Source organism: Lonchura striata, chromosome 28, assembly GCF_050655825.1.
Source record: "Lonchura striata isolate lonStrDom1 chromosome 28, ASM5065582v1, whole genome shotgun sequence".
Classification (NCBI taxonomy): domain Eukaryota; kingdom Metazoa; phylum Chordata; class Aves; order Passeriformes; family Estrildidae; genus Lonchura; species Lonchura striata.
Window position 1 is genome coordinate 4,493,435 of NC_140730.1, and position 19,895 is coordinate 4,513,329.

Below are 19,895 nucleotides of genomic sequence, written 5' to 3' on the forward strand. Positions count from 1 at the left end.
GCCCGCAGCGGCGCCGCTCGCACCGGCCATTGGCTGCCGCTGCGGGAGCGCCAGCCAATCGTCCCGCGCGGTTCCCACATGGGCTCGTGACGCAACAGAGCGGAACGGCCAATGAGAAGTGAGCGAGCGGCCGGAGCCCCCAAGGCGGCGCCGCGGGGCACGCTGGGAGTTGTAGTCCGCCCTTGGCTACGCCCTCACGGCGGCGGCGCCCCGGGCCGGTCCGTGCCGGTCCGTGCCGTCCCTGCCGCCGCCGCGGGCCCGGGGAGCGGCCCGGCCGGGATCTACCGCGGGGCTCGGCCCGGCGCCGCGAGCAGGCGGGGCTCCCGCCGCGGGCGGCCCGGGCAGGCGGACTGCGCGGCCCACGAGGCCTTGCGGCTGCCGCGGCTGCCACTCAAAGTAACGTGGGGCGGCGGCGGGAGCGCCCCGGGGCCGCCGCGCTCGGGCTCCGGGCGGCGGCTGCGGCCGGCAGCGCTCCCGCCGAGCGCCCCGGAGCGGGCATCACCGAGTCCCCGTCCCCCGCCGCCCCTCCAGCCGCGGCCGCTGCGAAGTCACCGCGTTCGGGGGCGGTGGAGGCGGGCGAGGAACAACCTTTAAATATTGCAGGACCCAGCTGTACCTGGGCACTGCGCTGGCAGGCACGAGGTTAAATATTTAATGCCTCACATTTCATCCTGATGTTTTATTCATTGCGTTATTTACGTGCTGCGTGCTGGCAGCCACTGGGGCAGGGACAAGGTGCTGGGCACTGGAGGCTCTCCCTCTTCTTGCCCCTGTGCCATCCATCCCTCCATCCATCCATCCATCCATCCATCCATCCATCCATCCATCCATCCATCCATCCATCCATCCATCCATCCATCCATCCATCCCTCCATACATCCATCCCTCCATCCTTCCATCCCCTGGTGTCCCTGCCTCTCCTCCCCAGCCAGGACTGGGGGCTCTGCTGGCAGTGGCCAGGCTGGCCCCAGACCCTGTCAGTCCCAAGCAAAGAGCCAACCCAGCCCCTTTACCTTTACCTTTACCTTTACCTTTACCTTTACCTTTACCTTTACCTTTACCTTTACCTTTACCTTTACAGGTGTTCTCTGGGCAGATCCACTGACTCAGGCAGTGATGGACACCAGTTTCAAACCCTCCAAAACCCTCCCTTCTGTGCAGTTACATAGATTTTTTTTCTGTGTTTACATCATATATCTGCATATTTTAATCCAAATGTAAGGTTTTAAAGTTTTTCTTTTTTTCTCTCTGTGTGTGTCTTGCCTTATTGGGAGAGCTGAGGTGTTTTTTTTTTTTTTTAGGAAAGTATATTTTCAAAGGCTGGAAACATTTCAGATCGTGTTTCAAGGGAAGGATAGACCGAGGAGATGTTTTGCAGCGTTTTTCAAAACTCTTTTCTGAAAATTGCCAGTTTTCCTTTGGCAGGCTCTGTGCTCCTGTCTCAGGAGAGTGACACAGGTAAACCTGGAGCAGGCAGCTCCGGAGTGATGGGTGCCACACGTGTCTTGATCAGCCTCCAGCAGTGATTGACGTGAGCCCTGGAGCAGCACAGCCTGTAACCCAGAGATTAATTTGTGTTTGGAAGGGAGAAAACAACGGCACTTAACCCTTGGCACCCCCAGCAGCAAGAGGAGATGGTCCTGCTGCTGTCCCCGGGCATGGGCACCGTGCTGGGCAGTAGCCACAGCCCAGACCTGGCTGTCACCACTGCAGGATGCTCAGCCACCCCCTGCAGCAGCCACAGCTCTGCCTGGTGGTGGCAGGGCCTTGAAGAGCCCCAGGGGAGGAGAATATTTGAAGTCCATGCTGGGATCAAGAGGCAAGAGAAAGCAGCAGAGAAATCAAAGCAGCGCAGGCTTTGGGACACCCAGGAGCTCCATCTGAAGCTGGATCCCAGCAAGAGAGGTTGCTGCTGCTGGAATTACCCTGGGATTTTGCCTTTCAGCTCCTTCCCTGGATGCCAGCCTGGCACAGGGCAGCCCAGCTCTGTCCTGCCCCATGCCATGGAGGTCCCACACACATCTCCAGAGGGGATGGATGCTCCAGGGCAGAGCCCACCACGTTTTGCAGACACCAAGGGTGGCTGTGGCTGATCAAACCATCCTATTTTCAGCTGCTCCTTTGCCTGCTTGAATGAGGAGGCACAAAGTCAGCAGAGTAGTTCCTGGCACCGTCAGACAATGTGAATTTTCCAGGGCAGCTGGCACAACCAGGGACCTCGTCCTGGCTGGAGTCAGTCCTGGAATGAACGTGGGATGGGAAGGGGAGCTGAGCAAAGGATCTGGCAGCAAACCAGTGAGATCTAAGCCAAAGCTGTACTGGAAACCAAGGTTCCACAGTCCCCTGAGCTCCACTTCCAGGACCAAACTGCAGCTTCCCATCCCCAAACCGCCAGTGCTGGTGTCCACTCTCCAAAGCCACATGTCCCCAGAGCCTTCGGTGTCCCCTCCAGGTGTCCCTGGTTCCAGGGGCTGCAGAAAGGATGGGAGCCCTCAGAGCAGCCCGGCAGCTGACAGCCTCTGCTCTCTGCCTTCGATCCGTGTGTTGGCTCCTGTTTGCACTTAGCAGCTCTGAGTGGTTTTTAATTATTGATGCCTCCTTTAGCTTTTATCTGGTGCTCGCTGCAGCCAGGAAGAGCTCGGCATTCCTGCATTAGCGGGCTGGGAAGGAAGCCCTGCTCCTCCAGCGTTCCTGTGCCATTGTTCCAGGCAGAGCTGGGCTGTAAAATGAGGAGGGTGGGAATCACGGGGGGATGTGCCAGAGGCGACTCCGACTCCCGCTGGGAATTCTGTCCTGCGGGAAGGACCCAAAGAGGTGAAAGAAACCCAGTGAGAAAGTGCCAGAGTCTCTGCATGGAGGGGGAAGGAGGCTGGGGTTTGATCCTCCGGGTGGAAGGGAGGAGAAGGGTGACAGCAGAGTTTTGTCAAACCCCTGGCAGCTGGGAGCGCGTCAAACCCGGGTTAATCTTGTGCTGCTTGGTAGTCAGGACATGGGGCACTGCCAGGTGGGTCCTGCCCCTGCCCCCTGTGCCCACCACAGCCTCTGTGGGCAGCAGGGCAGGGGCTGGCACTGAGTCTCTGCCCACCCTTTATGAGTCAGGGCTCTGCTGAGTTTTCCCAAGGATCCTGGGGCAGCAGAGCTGGTTCTCAGACCATCAGCCCTGTCCCACTCTGGCACCACGAGCTCTGGAACACGAGGAGAAAGGGCTTTTCTGCCAGGAGCCACCCTCAGATCATCCCTGGGCAGCTTCGGGGGCCCCTTGTCAGCTGTGTCCTTGCAAGTGCTGAGCTGTTCTGCAGGGCCTGAGAGGGGCTCCTGCCTTCTGAGAGCTTACAGAGCTTTCCTCGGGTCTGCAGCTACTGGCAGAGTGACCAGGGAGGTATTTTTAACCCTTTTCTTTGCTGTTGGTCTGGGTTAGACTTGCAGTTTGTTATGTAGTTAAGATTTGAGGCCAAATCTGGGAAGGTGCCCTGTGAAATGACTCCCTTTGGAGAGTGGCACAGGGAACAAACCCTGCTCCTCAGTAGGATGGGATACCAGGGTGCCCCCCGACCTGCAGGGGAATGCTTTGGGAATGGAACATCATGGGAAGCAGGAGCAGAGCACAAGGTTCAGCTCAGCACCTGCTGGAAGGCGCAGGCGATTGGGAGAGCCCAGAAGTTTTCTCTTTGTGCTTTAGCAGAGGGTTATTTCCCCAGAGGGAGCAGGGAGATCCCCACAGCCTCCCCAGTGGCCTCGTGGTTTGTCCAACCCCCTTGCCCAGTGAACCGAGGCCGCTGATTTAGCTCCACCAAGAACGACCTCTGTTCCTGAAAGCAGCCCTGAACAATTTCTCCTAAATCCTCCTCCCTTGCACACCCACCAGGAATAACATCCCCTGTCCCAGGGCTGCCCACAGGCTCTGTAACCCACCAGCCCCTCCACAGCTCACTGCTGGGTGCACCAGGACTCCCCCAGCACGGCTTCTCCCCAGAGGAAGGAAATTTTCCCACTCCAAGTGGCCTAAGAGATACCGAGGGGAAGATGTTATCAGGGTGGAGCAGGCTCTGAAGTCAGAGGACAGCTCTAATTATCGAGAGCCAATTCCATTAGAGCAATCTCAGCCCCAGGGCACCGCAGGCCGGATTTTCCAGAGGGGCCTGAGAGCCACAGAAGTAGCTTATCCTCTGTGCCCACAGGAAAAATGAATTATGCACGCACAGAGCAGACCTGTGGCAGCCCGCAGGGACATCCACATGTGTTACCAAAGCAGCAGAGCTGATAGACCTCGGGGGCACTTTGCTCCTTGCTTTTCTTCTGGAGAGTCCCCCACTCCATTTTCATCACCCACCACTTTCACCTCGAGCTCTGGGCATCCTCCGGCCCTGGTTCCAGCAGGCTGCAGCTGTGGCACAGCCCCCACCTCTGTCCCAGAGCCACAAAGGCCACAGGGACTTGGTGGGAATGTGGTCCCACTCCACCAGCCCTTACAAGAGAAGCCAGAGGTGTGAATATTAACCCTGCTCATCCTGGCTCCCAGAGAAACCTCCAGAGAGGGAGAGCAGCACATCCAACAAGGAAGGGTTAATCTGGGATATGCTACCAGCTGAAGGAAGGAGGGCTGCACCTCCAGACACCTCCCACAGCACAGGTGAACCAGGAAAACTCAGTTCTCCCCATCTGAAAGGACAGGAGACACAGAGAAGTATTTTAAAATCACCCCGAAGGCAACAAGAAAGCGGCAGCAAGTCACGGTTTTAACCAACCTTCTTATTTCTTTATTTGAAAGGCACAGCTTGTACGTCCTTGATACAGCATTTTCAGTTCCTCTTATTATAGGTCAAGTGATTAAACACAAAAAGCAAAACAAGATCTTTCTAAAGAACTATATACAAACACCAGATTATTATTTATTATTTTTTTTTCCATTTTTGTTTTTTAAGAAGACACGCTAGCGCACGGAGATAAGAACAGAGAAAGCTGCTGTATCCTCTACACAGGGCAGGGGCACGGGGAGGGGGAGGCTGGGGAAGGCTCTCGGTCTGCCTGCCCCCTCTGCCCAGCCACCCCGCAGCCCCACGCTGTGCTGAGGGGGAGCAGGTGGCACAGGCTCCCCCTCCAGCCCAGGGTGAAGCCCCTGGCAGCCAGAGCTGGTTGAGAACAGGTACATGCAGAACAGCAAAGCTGTTGTTAGGCCTGGTATTAGTGCAGGAGGGGCGTGGGGGACACGGGGCCAGGGCGATGCGACGAGACCAAGAGCGCCTGGGGAAGGGAGGAGATTGTTCTGGGCCAGGGATCCTAGCAGGGAGTTGTGCAGAACCGTTAGGATCGAGGGGCAATCTTTAAATACCGAGGGGGGAGCAGCAGGTGGAGGGAGGGGCCACATGGCACCGAGGAGCTGGGACAGCCAAGGGGCAAAGTGGCCCCAGAGCGGCCCAAGCCAGACTCTGGCTCAGCTCTGAGTGGGAGGAGGGACGGGGAAGGCAGGCTGGGCACAGGGAGAGCACGACTGGCCACACGGGTAATGCTATGGCGCTTGCATCGCTGTGCAGCAGCCGGGGACGGCGCCGGGGACACCCCCAGGTCCCGTGGGGACAGGCCTGGCGAGCTGCCACCCAGCACAGGTCACCACGGCCCTGCTGCACAGCGATTAGAGGGAGATACTGCATTTTGCACTAACCCGCCCCCTCCCTCCCCCAGCCAGCCCCCTTCCCCCGGCCCCGGCCCCCCCGATCGCCCTAATCCGATTTCTCGCCGTCATCATCTTGGTGGGCATCCCCGTCGTGGCCGTTCTTGTCCTCCTTGGAGAGGTGAGCCTGCGAGCCCAGGGCCGAGAGCGACAGGAGCCCGGTGCCGGCGCTGACGGCGGGGAGCGACGGGGGCTGCAGCCCCACGGGGAGCGGAGTCAGAGGCAGGGCGAGGGCTTGGAGCTGCGACAGCTGGTGAGCTTGAAGCTGCTGCTGTAGGGAACCATGGGCAGACACAGACACAACGGGGGGATTGTCATTCCGAGTGCACTTGGACCCCAAAGCAAGGCCTGAGCTGGCCAGTGTGCCAGCAATCGAGCTGAAACCGGGGGTTTAAACAAGCTGAAACCTCAGGGTTGGGTGGGAAAAGAGGTTCTCGAGTCTTGCTGCTGCAAAAACCTCAAGTGAAAACTCAACCTTGTGTCCCCAGCAGGACGCACAGCCTCTACCCCACAGGACATCTGCCTCAAGCTCTGGCATGTCCCGAGGCTGCAGTTAAAGCCCTCACTCACAACTCTGACCGAGAGCAGATGGTGTTTTCATGTTGAGTGCCTACTGTGGTTCCTGCTCAAAACCAAAGCTCCTCTCCTGACACCCTGCTGGCACAGAGCAGGGACCCCTGCAAGCACCACAGCAAGCCTGGGTGGAACCAGCCCTGTGCCAGCACAGCCAGCCCAGCCTTGCAGCTTGTCCCACTGCAGCCACAGCACCGGAGCAGGGGTCCCCTGATGTCCCCAGGTCAAGAATCCACAGCCCAGCTCTGTGTCCTGCCAGAGGCCTGGATTCCCACCCCTCCCAGCCCAAACCAGGCATCACGTACACGGATGATGGAGTTCAGTTCTGGCGCCGTGACCTGCTTAGCTCGTTCAATGGCTCCCAAGACTTGCTGCTGATGCTGGCGAGGAAAAAACAGAGGAATTTGGGGTCACTTGTAGTGCCAGAGGGAAGCAGAACAGGGACCCAGTCCACACAATCAGGCTGGTGGAGACACCTGCACACACTTCACCCAAGACAGGGGCCACCCACCCAGGCCTAGGGCAGCAAGGAACAGGGATGGAAGCACCTTTGTCTCATCCCCTTCCTCACCACAGGCTTAACCAGGTCCCCTATAATCCCCAACCCTTGTCCTGCTCTCCACACACCCAGAGATCCTTGGCCAGAAGGCTCCAAGGTGGGCAGTGTCTCATCCTGCCACCCTTCACCGAAAAAAAACCCCTCTAACACACAAAACAAGCCCTAAAAATCAGAATCTCTTGGGAAGCTGCTTGGGACACATCCTAGATACCAACTTCAGCAGCAGCTGGGTGTCCCAAACACAGGCAGAAAAAATGGATGGATCATATACTTTTAAAAAAATAAAGGAAAAATCTACTTGCTCCTTGCAGAGCACAAGGTCTCTGAAACACCAGGCCCCTCCACTGCACTTCAGCAAGGGGATTTTTCTTTTCATTTTGGCAGCAGGACAGGGTTAAGGATTGCATTAAGATGTAAAAGATTTAGCTGGGGCTTAGTTATTAGGCAACCCTGATCTGATCAGCAAGTGACTTTGTCCATCCTAAGAACAGGTGGGTGGGAAAAACAGAACCTGTGCCCCAAGCCCAGCACTGACCCCAGGCAAGAAACCTCCAACCCCAAAGGGCCAGGAGAGCTGCTCAGAGCCTCCAGGGGAGACAGAAAATACAGCTCTAGAAGTGCTTAATCCTCCCCTCAGACAGCAACTCCCAAGCACCCCCTCCCCCAATTAATTTCTCAGGGGAGTGGGAGGAGCCCGTCAGCTGCATTAATTAATGAGGCAGAGGAACCAGATCTCAAAGAGGATGAGAGGAGGGATCCTCCATATGGAGGTATTTTTTTAAGTGTCCTTCTCCCCCGATTAGCACCCAAAGCTCCCACTGCTGATGTGGCTGATGGCTCAGGAGCCACAGGCAGGAGAGAGCAGGAGCAGCTTTGTCCCCAGCTGCCCCAAAAGGGGTGGAAGGGAGGTCTGGATACCGAGAATTTTAGACTTTCTGTGCTGACAGACTCTGACCTGAGGCTGTGGAGAAAGCTTCCAAAACTGATTGATAACACTGGGATTACCAGTGTGCAGTTTGATTAGAAGCGTGTAATACCACAGGGTAGAAAACTTAAGAGTTTAGAGTTTTAGAATACAGCAATATATATAAAGCAAGATAGAAGTTTTAGGGTGGACCAACAGAGGGGCACATTACCCATCACAGAGTGCTCCAGGAGCCAACCCTGCCTTGAAGGGCTGGTTCCCACACCTTGAGAGCAAGCAAGGGTTTGCCAGCCCAGGGGTGGGGAGCTGCCTGTGCTGCAGGGCTGTGACACCTCGCTGGCTGCAGGGGGACAGTAGCCTCCATGCCACCAGAACCCCCCCAGGCTGGGGGACTCACCTCTTGTGAAAGGTAGGGCAGAACCTGTGCACAAATCCCATTTAGCCTCTTGACAATTTCAGCCTAAAAGCGGGGAGAAATAGAGAGGGTAAGTCAGGCAGCTCGGGACTGGGCAGCCACAGCACCACTGCCCCTCTCCCCCTCCCCTGGCCAGGCCTGAGTCCCCAAATGGCTCTGAGAAAAGCCACTCTCCTGGCAGCATCCTGGTGCCATGGGGATCCCCTTGCCCCTCCCTGCAGAGTTAAATGAAGGGATGCTGCTGACTGCAAAGAGCAAAGTTTCTTTATTCCTCTTCCTCTCCAGGTCCCCAACATTCATTTAACAAATCGGGAGCAACCAGAGAGCAAAAGTTCCTGCAGAGCCAGGTGGGGATGTGCTGAATTACATTTGCCAAGTGGACACAGACATACACATGGCTGTTCAGCCCTCTCAGGCTCCCCCCTCCTCAGCTGAGCTGCTGGACTGGGGCTACTGGGGGAGACCAGAGGGGCTGGGAAGCCTCCTCACTCCCCTCACAGCAGCAGTGGCAACTTCTGGGGTGTTAAATGCTTTTCTCTTGGCAAATAGTGAAGTTAGCAGTCCTTTGCACAAAGGACTCAAAGACAGAGCCAAAGGGTACAGGTACACACCAAAAGCAGCTGAGGGAACCCCAGCAGCACCACAGGGAAGCAGATGAGGCTGGGAGACATTCATGGGACAGCAGTGAGGATTTGTGGCTCAGATTCTTTGACAAGATCCAGGTTTCCCCAGGGAAGCCAGTCTCACGGGCTTAGCAACAAGGGCAATGGGATCAGAGGCACCAAGTGCCTTTGTGAGGAACAGAACTGTGCTAAGAGGCTTAAACTGAGCCACGACACGCAGCCGACTTTGTGACTGGAGCTGGATGGAGCCAGATAGAGACAGGCTCAGAGGAGGCTCATGTTGTTAACACCACAGGTAATTAGTCACTGAGGATAATTAACAACTTAACCACCAGTGAGGGCAATGAGCAAACTTATCCAGGCTATCAGAGAGTCTCCAAGCCACAGCTCCAGACCCTTCCTAGTGCTCAAATATCTGTTCAGGCCCTGGGGAGAACCACAGGGTGCCCAGAGCCCAGGATGGGAGCCCACAGGCCAGCACTGTGATTCTGAGAGGTGGGCAGCCCTGCATTTCAAAGGCAGCTCTGACATTTTACAGGCTGATGGCATTTCTAGCTCCTGAAAGGCAACTGAAGTGACAGAGGGCAACGCGGAGCAGACAGCCCACCTTTCCCAGGAACTGCAGCACTTGGAGATGCTTTTCCCCCTACCTGTTTGTGCATTTCAATATTCAGCCCGTAGGACATCTCATAGTACTGCAGAGCAGGAGAGAACAAAACAAACAGTAAGTCAAGTCTCTGCCAGGTAAGTGCTGGGAACCACCACTGCATTCCTGGCAGGGTTTTCTACAAAGGCTGGGAAAGGCAGGAGAGCAGAGGCAAGCCCCAGGGAAGAAAGACAGTGAGAGGCAAGCACAGAGACCCCCTCCAGATGCTCCCTGCCCACCCTGCTCCAGACTGGAGACTTGGCCCACAGGGCTCCCCTCACAGACACCTTTCCACAGTCAGCATCAAGGTGAGAGTGAGTGATGCTGTGTCAAACCTGGAAAAAGGCTCAGGGCTCCAGACTTCCCTAAGCACAGCCAGGAGAGAGGCAGCCTGGCTCTGTGAGCTGTGCCTGGCCAGTATCCTAAAGCCCCCATGACTGCTTCAGCAGCAAATGGGAGAGATCACAACTGGACTTCATCTAGCAAGTAACACATCCAGCTGCACACAGCTCCAGCTGTTTAGGAAGGAGTTATGTGGAAACCTCCCCCCTCCACACACAAAAACAATCCACCCAGAAAACCCCTGCACAGCAGCAACAGGCAGCTACAGACAATCTATTGGCAGAAGCAGCTAATTCCTGACCCCTGGAAGAAGCTGTTATAAGGCTGATGTTTTGGGAGTTTAGAAACCTCCTCCTGCAGCCTGCAGGCTGCAATCCTGATTCTTCCAAAGGGAAAAGAACAATCCACATCTGTGCTCATTTAACTGAAGATCACTGGCATCCTGGTACCGACGCCACAAGGCGATGAAGCGCCCGGCTTGGTATCAGAATGATCTCAGCCTGCTGCGGGCTCTCGAGGCTTCTTTGCATTCTGAAGACCGAGCAGGAAGCAGGAGCCCGTCCCCCAAGCTGCCAATTGTGACTTATTCAAAAATCAGAGCAGCTGTAGCAGCTTTGCACACTGACAGGAACCCTCCTCTTGGCTCCCCGTGATGGGGAGCGGCAGCAGCTCCGGCTCAGCCACGCAGACAAGGCAGGAGCTGCTGCGCCTGCAGAGCCTCCAGCGCTGCGCCACGAGTAACAGCCCTTCCCCTCTGCTGCTGACAGCAACCTGAATCAATTCTGGTGGCTGCCAGCATTAAGGGAAAAAAAAAAAAATGCATCGTGGCCACTGCTGGAGATGAGGGTTTCCATGCAGACTGCGAGGCACAGGAAGCAATTGTTTACCAATGAGAACGGGGCAAGCTTCCCCATTAATACACCAGGAAAGCTGTGACCTCTTCTCCTTGTCCCCAGCCCCAAGCACTCCTTGCTCCCCACAGCCTCAGAGTCTGGTCACAAGGGCAGTACAGAAAGATGAAGGGGCCAGCTAGCTCCCTTATTTCTCATTTTTTAAGTCTTAACTCTGCTCTGAAGAGCTGCTCTATTAATTTCTACATCTTATCTCTTCTTTCCAGGGCAGGTGCAGCAGCTGGCAAGCAGGAGCCAGCTCATTTTCATGGACAGTATTGCAGCCTCCCATTAACTCCATGATAGGAAAGGAAGAGACCACAGCCCTGCCTGGCAACCCTCCCCGTGCTGCAAGGGCTCCAGAGGCATTACCTGGCAGGCAAACCCTCACCCTGCTCACCAGAACATGGCTGTTTTCTTGGAAAGCCACAGCCAAGCCTGCTGCCCACACTTGGCACCATTTCTCATGCCTTTACCAAGCACTGCCCTGGGGCTTGCACACCCTGTGCTGGGACACACGTGCCAGCACTCAGCACCACGGCTAAGCGAGGCTGCGAGGTCACCACAAGGTGCACAGGGTTTAGCCCTGGCACAGAAGCTGATTTCTGCTTCTAACTCACACCTGGCTTGTGGGGTTTCCCAGTTTCATGACTTCTCAGAGCACTGCTTTGTCTCTCACTGGCCGTGACCTTCCCAGAGCCCCCAAACACCTGCACACCAGCACCCTGTATCACCTCCTCAGGTGTGTAAGAGCCGTCACTTCCTTTGGGCCAAGGACCCATCAAGCAATCCCCCACCATTTTCTACATCAAAAAACTCCCTCCCACCGTGCATTTCAACAACCCCCTGCATGCAGCCAACACAAAACAGCCCCATTTTGAGAGCAGAGCCAACGCCAGCCCTGCTGAGAGCCCTGGAGCTCTGCGGGGTGTGGGCTCCCTGCCAGGCAGAGCCCAGGCACAGGCACCTGCTGGTGTTGCCACCCACACACTCTGCTCTGGGCTGCTGGGCCGGTCCTTACCATGACGTAGTGACGCTGCATCTCCGATTTCTCGCTGGCTAGTTTGTCACATTCCAACTTCAAGCTGAAAAGCCAGAAAACAGTAAGAAAACCACAAACAGGAGGTGAGAGAGTTGATCGCCTCGGAGCAGCTGCTTCCTGCATGGCCTCATCCCGGCCAGGCTGGATTCTTGGACATCATTATCTGGACTTCAAGGGGTGGCCAGAGCAGAGCTCAGACAGGCTGTGCTGGCACAGTAGTGACCACACAGAACCTGCTCCCAATTTCTCAGTGGAGCCCTCCCCAGCACACATTCAGGAAAAGGACACAAGGCTATCCACCAGCAGAACACTGACCTCCCTCAGGCAAATCCATTCCACAGGAAGCAGAATGCTGGGGAGAAGCAGAGTTGGCTGCCCAGGGAGGGGTTTGCCTTTCCTCAACAGATCGCTGGCAGCTGGGGACAGATTCTGGCACAGAACCTGTCTGCAGCACTCAAAAGATGTTCCACTACAACATCAAAACCAAAGCCAGACCCACTTCTGGATGGGGGCTGGGGGGGGAGGCCCAAGTGCAGCACATCCCTCCAGAAGCAAGGATTTTTCCTCTCTCCTAGATTCTTCACACCCTTCAGAGAAAGTGCCGCTGCTCCCAGTGTTTTATGAGACTCCAACTCACCAGCCGAGCAACTGAAGCCAGAATGTGCTGTGGTTTTATGTTTCAAACAAGAAACAGCTTCACCTACACAAAACCTGCTCCTTCTTGAGCAGATTAAGTCCAAGGGGGTGGAGCGGCATGGGGGGAAAGCTTCCCTTTCAGCAGGAACCCCTACTCCTCTGATGGCACTGCCAAGGCACAGAGACACCAGGAAATGGCCACTTCCCAGCAGCTTTTCTGCCTGCTCCTGCCAAAATGACACCACCACAAACTTGTAACCTGCCCGCAGGCAGAGCCCGGGCTGGGGGACATTGCAGCCACATGGCACCAATGCACACACCAAAACCAGTGCCAGGCTGTGGCAGAGGGCATTGCCCAGACAATATAAACCGAAGGGCTTCATGTTTATGTCAGACATAAACACGCACACACACACACGCAAAGCAACAGATTGTCTCAAGCCAGCTTTTGGGTTAGCAGCACTATTTCCACACACATTCACAGAAAAGTAAAAGCTTTTGGATTTAAGTGCTCCCTGCAGCATTTGCAGTCCAGGAATGGCAGCCAGCGAGAAAAATTGAGGAAAACTCCCAGCAAAAGGCAGGAGGGCTGGCAAGTGCCTGTGCAGTCCTGGCTGAGCAGCACTTGGAGGAAAGACCTTGGCTGGAGAAGGGAATGGGCGTTCTCCTCGCTGGGCTCCCATGTGGACGCGACCAGCGCCGTGCCCGAGGCGCTCCTCCAGCCAAAGGCGTCCCAAGCTCCGCGAGCGGCTCCCCTTCCCCAAATTCTCGTCCGGCCCCGGGAGCCACGCAAGGAGCAGAAGGACCGGAGCGATCCCCGCGCCCCGGCCGGGACAGCCCCGGGCGCGGGGGCAGCACGTACCTGTGGTACTGGGCCTGCAGCAGCTGGAACTCGTCCTTGATGCGGTCGCACGAGTCGGAGGTCGTGAACTTCAGCTGCTGAGGCAGGTGAGAGGAGCCCTTGAACAACAGGAGACAGCGCTGGGCCGGAGCCGGCGGCCGCCGGGCCCGCCCGCCCCGAGCCCGCCCCGGGGCCCGAGCCCCGCCGGGGGCAGCGCCCAAGGTCACCGGGGGCCCCTCGCCCGGGAGCCGCCCCGCGGCACCGGGAGGCGCTCGATCCCCTCGCCCCCGCGGGGCCGGGGGAGGCCGGGCAGCCCCCGCGGCCCCGCCGGCGCCCGGCCCCGCCCCGCGGCCGCTCCGGCCCCGGGCCGCGCCGTACCGAGTGCCGGCTTTGTGGAAACATCATGTCAGGTTGCGGCTCGGTCCCCGCACGGAGCGGCCCGCTGCCACCGGCTGCCCGCGCCGCCGCCGCCTTTGTCCGCGCCGGGTCCGGCCGCCCCGGCCCCGCGGCCGCCCCGCCCCGGCCGCGCCGCTCGCCCCGCGCCGCTCCCGCCGCCGGCGCCTATTGTCTAATGGCGGCTGCGGCTCCGGCTCCGTCCTGCGGCTGCTCGGCACCACCTGCCGCCGCCGCCGCCTCCCCGGCCCGGGCGGGCCCACGGCCGCGCCCGCCCCCGCCGGTCCCCGCCCCCGCCGCGCGGCGCCGCCGGGCCGGGCCGGGCCGGGCCGCGCTCGGTGCTGCCCTCGGTGCCGCGCTCCCTCGGCGGGGCCCGGGGGATGCTCGGTGCCCTCCCCGCGCTCGGGACGGGCCTTGCCCCGCCGGCCGGGCTGCCCGGCCCTCCCCGCAGCCCCCCGGTGCCGCGGCCCACCGGGAGTCCCTGCCCGTGCCCCGGCCCGCCGGGAGTCCCTGCCCGTGCCCCGGCCCGCCGGGAGTCCCTGCCCGTGCCCCCGGCCCCACCGGGAGTCCCTGCCCGTGCCCCGGCCCACCGGGAGTCCCTGCCCGTGCCCCCGGCCCCACCGAGCCCCCGGCCCGGCCCAGGGTCCGGAGCCCCGGAGCGGCCCTTGGTGGGCAGTGAAGCTCCTCGCCCTTCGCAGCTCATTTTCACGCCCTTCCCCAAGCAGAACAGGCTATTTTTTTTTTTTTTTTTTTTTTTTTTTAACCCAGAGTTTCGTTTTGCTTTATTTCAGTGTTGCCCTTGGCTGAGCCTGAGGGAAGGGAAAGAAAAAAGGTAGTTCACCTACAACTGGCCACCAGAGAAAGCTCTGATCTCCAAGCAATGGGATGTGTTCTGCTCTGGATGCAAACTTTGGTCCTAAACCTGCTGCCTGAAGAGGAGACCCTGCAGTTGGTGTCCTGCAGGATCGATTGCATCCCCCCAGAGAGCAGTGGGGTGGGGAATTCAGCCACAGACTTTATTTCTGGAAGGACTTTGTTGCCATGGGGCCTCTTGCAAAGCTGCACACACAAATGTGCCCGTGCTGAGGCAGGATCAAGTCCTTGGAAGCCATTCGGAGAATAGCAGGCAGGAACACGGTACATGTGAGCACACAGAGAGCTTTAATAAATTTTGGATGTTGCTCCATGTCTATCTTTAAAAATCAGTACATTTTCTGATTAAAAATAAAACCCGACACGTCATGACTCCAGCAATGTGGGCTGGCCTGTTGTGGTATTTATTTTTAAAAAGAACAATATAGCAGATGAGTTATTGTGACACCTCCTGCATATTGTGCAGTAGCTTTTTCACTTCAACATCTCCATATTAGTGGAAACTGTGACAGCTTCATGCCAAGGATTATTAATAGTGCAGGCAGGCTTCGTGTCCCTGCAGAATAAGGGTTGGAAAACAGGGCAGACAGTCTGCCCCCAGTGGGGTTGGCATCCTGGTCCCCCTTTTTACGTGGAGAGAAACTGAGTCACCCCAGCTTGAGCTGTGCTCAAGGGCAGAGAAATGCAGTTTATGGTCAGTGTGTGCGTGCAGCCACACCAGGTCCCTGTTGTCCTGTTGTCCCCTTCCCCTGGTCCTGGAGCAGCACAGGCACCCTGCCCTACACTCGCAACAGCTTGCAGTCACTCCCTTCCAAGTGGGAAATGAAATGCTCCTTTATTGGCATTTCTGTTGGCTACAAAATGTTCCATTTTATCTTTTTTTTTTTTTTTCCCTCTCTCCTTACATTCTTCCAGGAAACACTCTAATTTATGGTATAATCTTGGCAAATCCCAGTCCAGGGGAACACAAACTCACTTGTGCCTGGTAAATGACTTTTTAATGGGCTCGTTTCCAGCCAGGCAATGCACCTGCATCTGAAGAAGAGGGGATTTTAGCCTGGCCCAGGCTGAGTCAGGGGCTGGGTATGGTCTGGGAGCAGAGGAGGTGGCCCCAAACACAGCCTGGTGAGCAGTGGGGGTTCCCACAGCCCACCTCAGACCCAGCTTGAGAAATGAAGGTTTTTCCAGCACAGGAAAGGGAGTTCTGTGTAGGAGCTCTCCAAGTGAACCAGTATTTTTGTCTGCTGCAAAGCTGTTTGAAGGTAATGTGGGGAAGCCCCCCACTCCCTCAACATCTTGGCCAGGAATAAAAACATGCTGGATTCTTGCTACAACCAGGACTGGCTCGGGGTTGGGCATGCAGGTGGGTTTCCAGAAAGCCATGAGGGACAGAGAGGACAGAAGCATTTTGTATTTCTAATGGCGCAAGAAACTGTCCCAGTCTCTGGCCCCACTGGAACAATTCATACAGGGATGTCCTAATGAAACCTAGAGAAACTTCCTATTAGTTCCTAAAAGGAGCAGTCTAACAAAGCTGCCAAAAATAAATCTGTGTAATGAAGAGCCTTTGTAAATTATTCAGATATTATATCCCACTCCAGCACTGGTTCAAGGAGAGAGGTTGTACAGACATTTTCTGCTCTGAAGCTCTGGACACAAGGTGAAAGCCATGCTGTCATCATTATGAAAATGAAGGCCCTGAGATCCTGCTTTTACCCTGAGAATACTCTCTCTTTTCCCTGGATTAAAGAGGAAGAAATAAAGAAGGCACAGCAGCAATTCAGGCACTGAGACAAGGAAGGTTTTTTCCATTTTTGCACAGCCTCAGGGTCTCTCTTGAGTGCCATCACCTCAAGCTGCCCACACCCACAGGTGCTTTGCAGGAGTCTGAGCAATTTGGGGCACAGCTCTGGAGTGGCAGGGACAGGACCTCACTGGGTGTGGGGTGGCTCAGCCAGCTCCTCACTTGTGCTTTCAACCCTGTGGCCTCATTCCAGTAGAAACAGGGCTGAGACCCACCAAACTCATTCAACTTCAGCTGCCCTTGATACCCCACCTGCCAAGAAACCCCAGGCCCTTCCTGGGCTGCAATCCCCCGCTGCTGCCCTGTATTCAGACAGCTGTGAGGCGTTCTGTAAGGGCCAGTGCTGGCAGCTTGTTGGCTATTAGCCACAGCCAGCCCCATGCCACTCTGCTGGGGCTCACTGAGTTCTCCCCTTCCTGCCTCCCTGCTTCCCCAGCCCCTCTTTGCCAGCAGCAGGGCTGGTTCCTGGGGGGGTTTTTTGGGGTTTTTTTTGTTTTGCCCAGCCCTGCTGCCACACTGACAGCTCTGTCAGGTCTGGGCCACCTGGGATGGGATGGGGAGGCCAGGACTGGTGGTGGAGGTCAGGCACCGGACCTTGGCCCCCTGCCACATCCAGGCCAGACTGCCCCTTATCATCCCTCCTATCACAGAGATTATTGGCTTTTGATATTAAACTTTCTCCAGATAGCATAACACCATCAGCCAGACACCAGGCAAGGGCTGGGCAGGCCAAGCAGTGATTTACACACGACCTGCCTCTCAAGTCCCTCTTTCACAGAAGGGGCTGTTTTCCTTCTCTCCTTCACCACCTCCCAACTCTCCTGCTGCTGTTAGGAGCTGTGCAGGTCTCCCTGCTGCAGCAAAAGGTTGGAATGAGCAGTGGGGCTGCACAGGCTCCCAGAGAGCCAGAAGTGCAGCACTCCTCCCCAGAAACATGGCATTGGCAGGGCACAAATGCTTCCATCACCACCCAACCCCAACTGCTGCAGCCCCTGGGACACCCAGGTGCCCCGATGGGATGCAGCAGTTCCAGCACCTCAAGAGTGCTTGTTCTGCACTCTGTGCCCATGGTTCCACGCTCATTTCCAGCTGAAACTGTCTTGCTGCTTGCTCTCAGAGGCAGAAATGTACAGCAGCCCAAATTCCTCGCCTACACCAAGAAGAAAAATGAGAAATTGCCCCTGGATGTGCATAAGGTCCCAGACAGGAATGGCCTGTAGGCAGAAAGGACCTTTCTCCAAGAGCAGCCTTGGTCCAGGCAGGCTTTTTCCAGCTGGTAAAACATTCCTACCCTCTTTGATCCCGTTTTATCAGTGACTTGGAATAATTGGGCTCCATCCCTCGTGGTGACTGCCCCCCACCCCTCCCTTCTGCTGTGGCCTGTGTTTTTGCTGCAGACTGATTAGGGGTAATTATCATCCTTTTTACCAGCCAAAGTGCAAGGAGCAGTTCACACTCCTTGCAGGAAGCAGGAAAGGGATTTTGCAGCTGAGCCGTGATTAGGAAGCACATGGCAAGGATGTCTGAAGCTGCTTGCTCCCTGGGTGGTGTCCCTGAGGCATTTGGTGGGAGATAAGCAGGAAATTTGGAGCTGTGAGACAGTCAGGAGGTCCAGGGGAATCCACTGACCCTTTGGTGATGAGAAGCCTCCCAGCACAATCAGTTTGCAGAAGCAGCAGTGTGAATCCCAGACTGAGCTGAAGGGAGTGACCCACAGGGGCTGGAATGGCCAAAGGAGCAGCTTCGTGAGCACCCAGGTGTGCTGTGGGCATGGCCAGGGCTCAGCACTCTCCCCTCTCTCCTCTGCCTCCCTTGCTGGACGAAGGGAGGAGCCAGATACCGATTTTAGGGTCAAAAGGATCACCCAGGCTCCTGTGAGGCAGATTCCTCCTGCTCCTGTGCACCAAATGCACATTTGCAGCAGTTTCTGAGATTTGCACAGGGAAGAGAGATTACTACACCCTTAAGAGACTTTCTGTACTCGGCTAGTTCAGCAGCACTCCTCCAGGTAGGGAGAACATTTCTTCCTGACCTCAATTTATGACAAACACTGAAGCATGAGGCTGGATTGATTGCACAAGGAGATTGTGTCTTAGTAACTTGTGTGAATGCTGCAGCAGCTATGCTAATTCATCATTCCTCTATTTATGAAATCTGTGTGCAGGTTGAGTGCAATTAAATGATGTGTTTTGGGATCGTAGGGGATGAAAGGATCACAGAAAATGTAGGTTTGTTATCCTAGTTTACTGTGCACTGAGCCCACCTACAACACCATGACAAACCAGATGTGAAACATAAGGTTTAAAAAAACTAATCCAGCAATTGCTGTCACGGGCTGCATTTGTCAGCTTTGTTTGATCTCAGTGCCTTTCCTCCTCTCTGTTCAGAGAACTCAAATCTTGTGGCATCTTCCTGTGACAGGCAATTGAAGAACTTGTAAAATTAATTTTGGGGGAGGATGAAACATTTGACACGTGCTCTGCAGCTGGGTCCCTGGTCCCCATCAGCACCCAGAGAGAGTCCAGACAAATTCTTCCTTTGAATATCACAAGAGAAGGAGGCTCTGCAACCACTCTGGGCAACCTGTGCTGTGTCAGCAGCACAGGAAAGTTCTTCCTCATGTTCAAGGTGGAACTTGCTGTGCATCAGTTTCTGCTCATTGTCCTGTTGCTCAGCAGCTGAGCAGAAACTGCTCCATCCCCTGGCAGTTCCCTTCAGGTATTTATGGATATTGGAAAAATCCCCTCTTGGTCTTCTCCAGGCTGAGCACACCCAGCTCCCTCAGCCTGGCCAGGATCACCTCCCTGACCTGCTGGCAGTGCCTGCTCCCCTCTGGAACTCACAAACAGCTAAGAAATGGGGCCAGAATGGAGAAAAGAGATGGCACTGTGCAATGTCTGCAGTGCTGCCCACACTATGTGTCTGCATCTCCAGGGGCTTCAGGATCCCATTTCCATGGGCTCTTCCCCTCTGTAAACAAATGGGGCTGATCCCTGGGCTCAGCAGGAGCTGCTGCAAATGTGGGCCATGGGAACAGTTGCTCTGGAAGTGGCCTGACACGTTCAGGATCAGCTTTCTGCAGGAGCAAGGACATGGAGCCTGGGGAATTGCACAGCCCACTGGTGGCAGAGCTGAGGGAAATTCCAGGTCTCCTGGGAGCCCTCTGAGCACCAAAACTTTTCCATTAGGGCAGAAAGAGAGGGAGTGGATGGGCTCTTGTTGCTTGGAGAATGGCAGTTCTGTCATTCTTAAATCACACTTTGATCAGGACTCATCAAAACTCAATGTCTGTGGACCCAAACTTCCCATCAGCAGGAACCAAGGAAGTGGTCCAGAGCTGAGATGCAAATTTTATTGTTCCTTTTCTTTTGGAAGGCTGTGGAAATTTCTTCAGGATCTGCTGGCCTTTAGATTTTGATCCTGCCCAAGAGATGGCAACCGAAACAATAGCTTCCAACACACAGCACCTCGTGGTCCAGAGCAGCCCAGCAATCCCAACCTGGGAACTCTTTAGCAGCCCCAGAGTGTCACCTGTGTCACCCTCACAGCCTGAGGACATGCAGAGGGCTCAGGTGGCTTGCCCAGTCAGGGCAGTGCTGCAGGGTTTTGTAGGAACTTCAGTCTCCTTAAGGACTGTCCTGGAGTTCCAAAGGGCAACAGGTCAC

The 19,895-nt window shown here is 56.1% G+C and overlaps 1 protein-coding gene and 1 long non-coding RNA gene across 3 annotated transcripts; one reads left to right on the forward strand and one right to left on the reverse strand.

Moving 5' to 3' along the window:
* Window positions 1–431: 431 nt before the first annotated feature.
* On the forward strand, window positions 432–4,974 carry LOC146765058 (uncharacterized). Its single transcript, XR_014950289.1, has 2 exons — window positions 432–642; window positions 1,082–4,974. It is a non-coding gene; the product is annotated as an uncharacterized LOC146765058 (long non-coding RNA).
* On the reverse strand, window positions 4,729–13,723 carry TLE5 (TLE family member 5, transcriptional modulator). Of its 2 annotated transcripts, none has more exons than XM_021540130.3 (7): window positions 13,539–13,723; window positions 13,182–13,279; window positions 11,663–11,726; window positions 9,414–9,458; window positions 8,123–8,185; window positions 6,547–6,621; window positions 4,729–5,936 (listed from the first exon to the last, which is right to left on the reverse strand). In XM_021540130.3, exons 1-7 carry the CDS (start codon window positions 13,563–13,565, stop codon window positions 5,718–5,720), a joined length of 591 nt encoding a protein of 196 aa, XP_021395805.1. In that variant the 5' UTR covers window positions 13,566–13,723; the 3' UTR covers window positions 4,729–5,717. The 2 variants fall into 2 exon arrangements, with proteins under 2 accessions (XP_021395805.1, XP_021395804.1); XM_021540129.3 differs by having other exon boundaries at window positions 4,729–5,939; window positions 13,539–13,699.
* Between the last annotated feature and the right edge of the window lie 6,172 nt (window positions 13,724–19,895).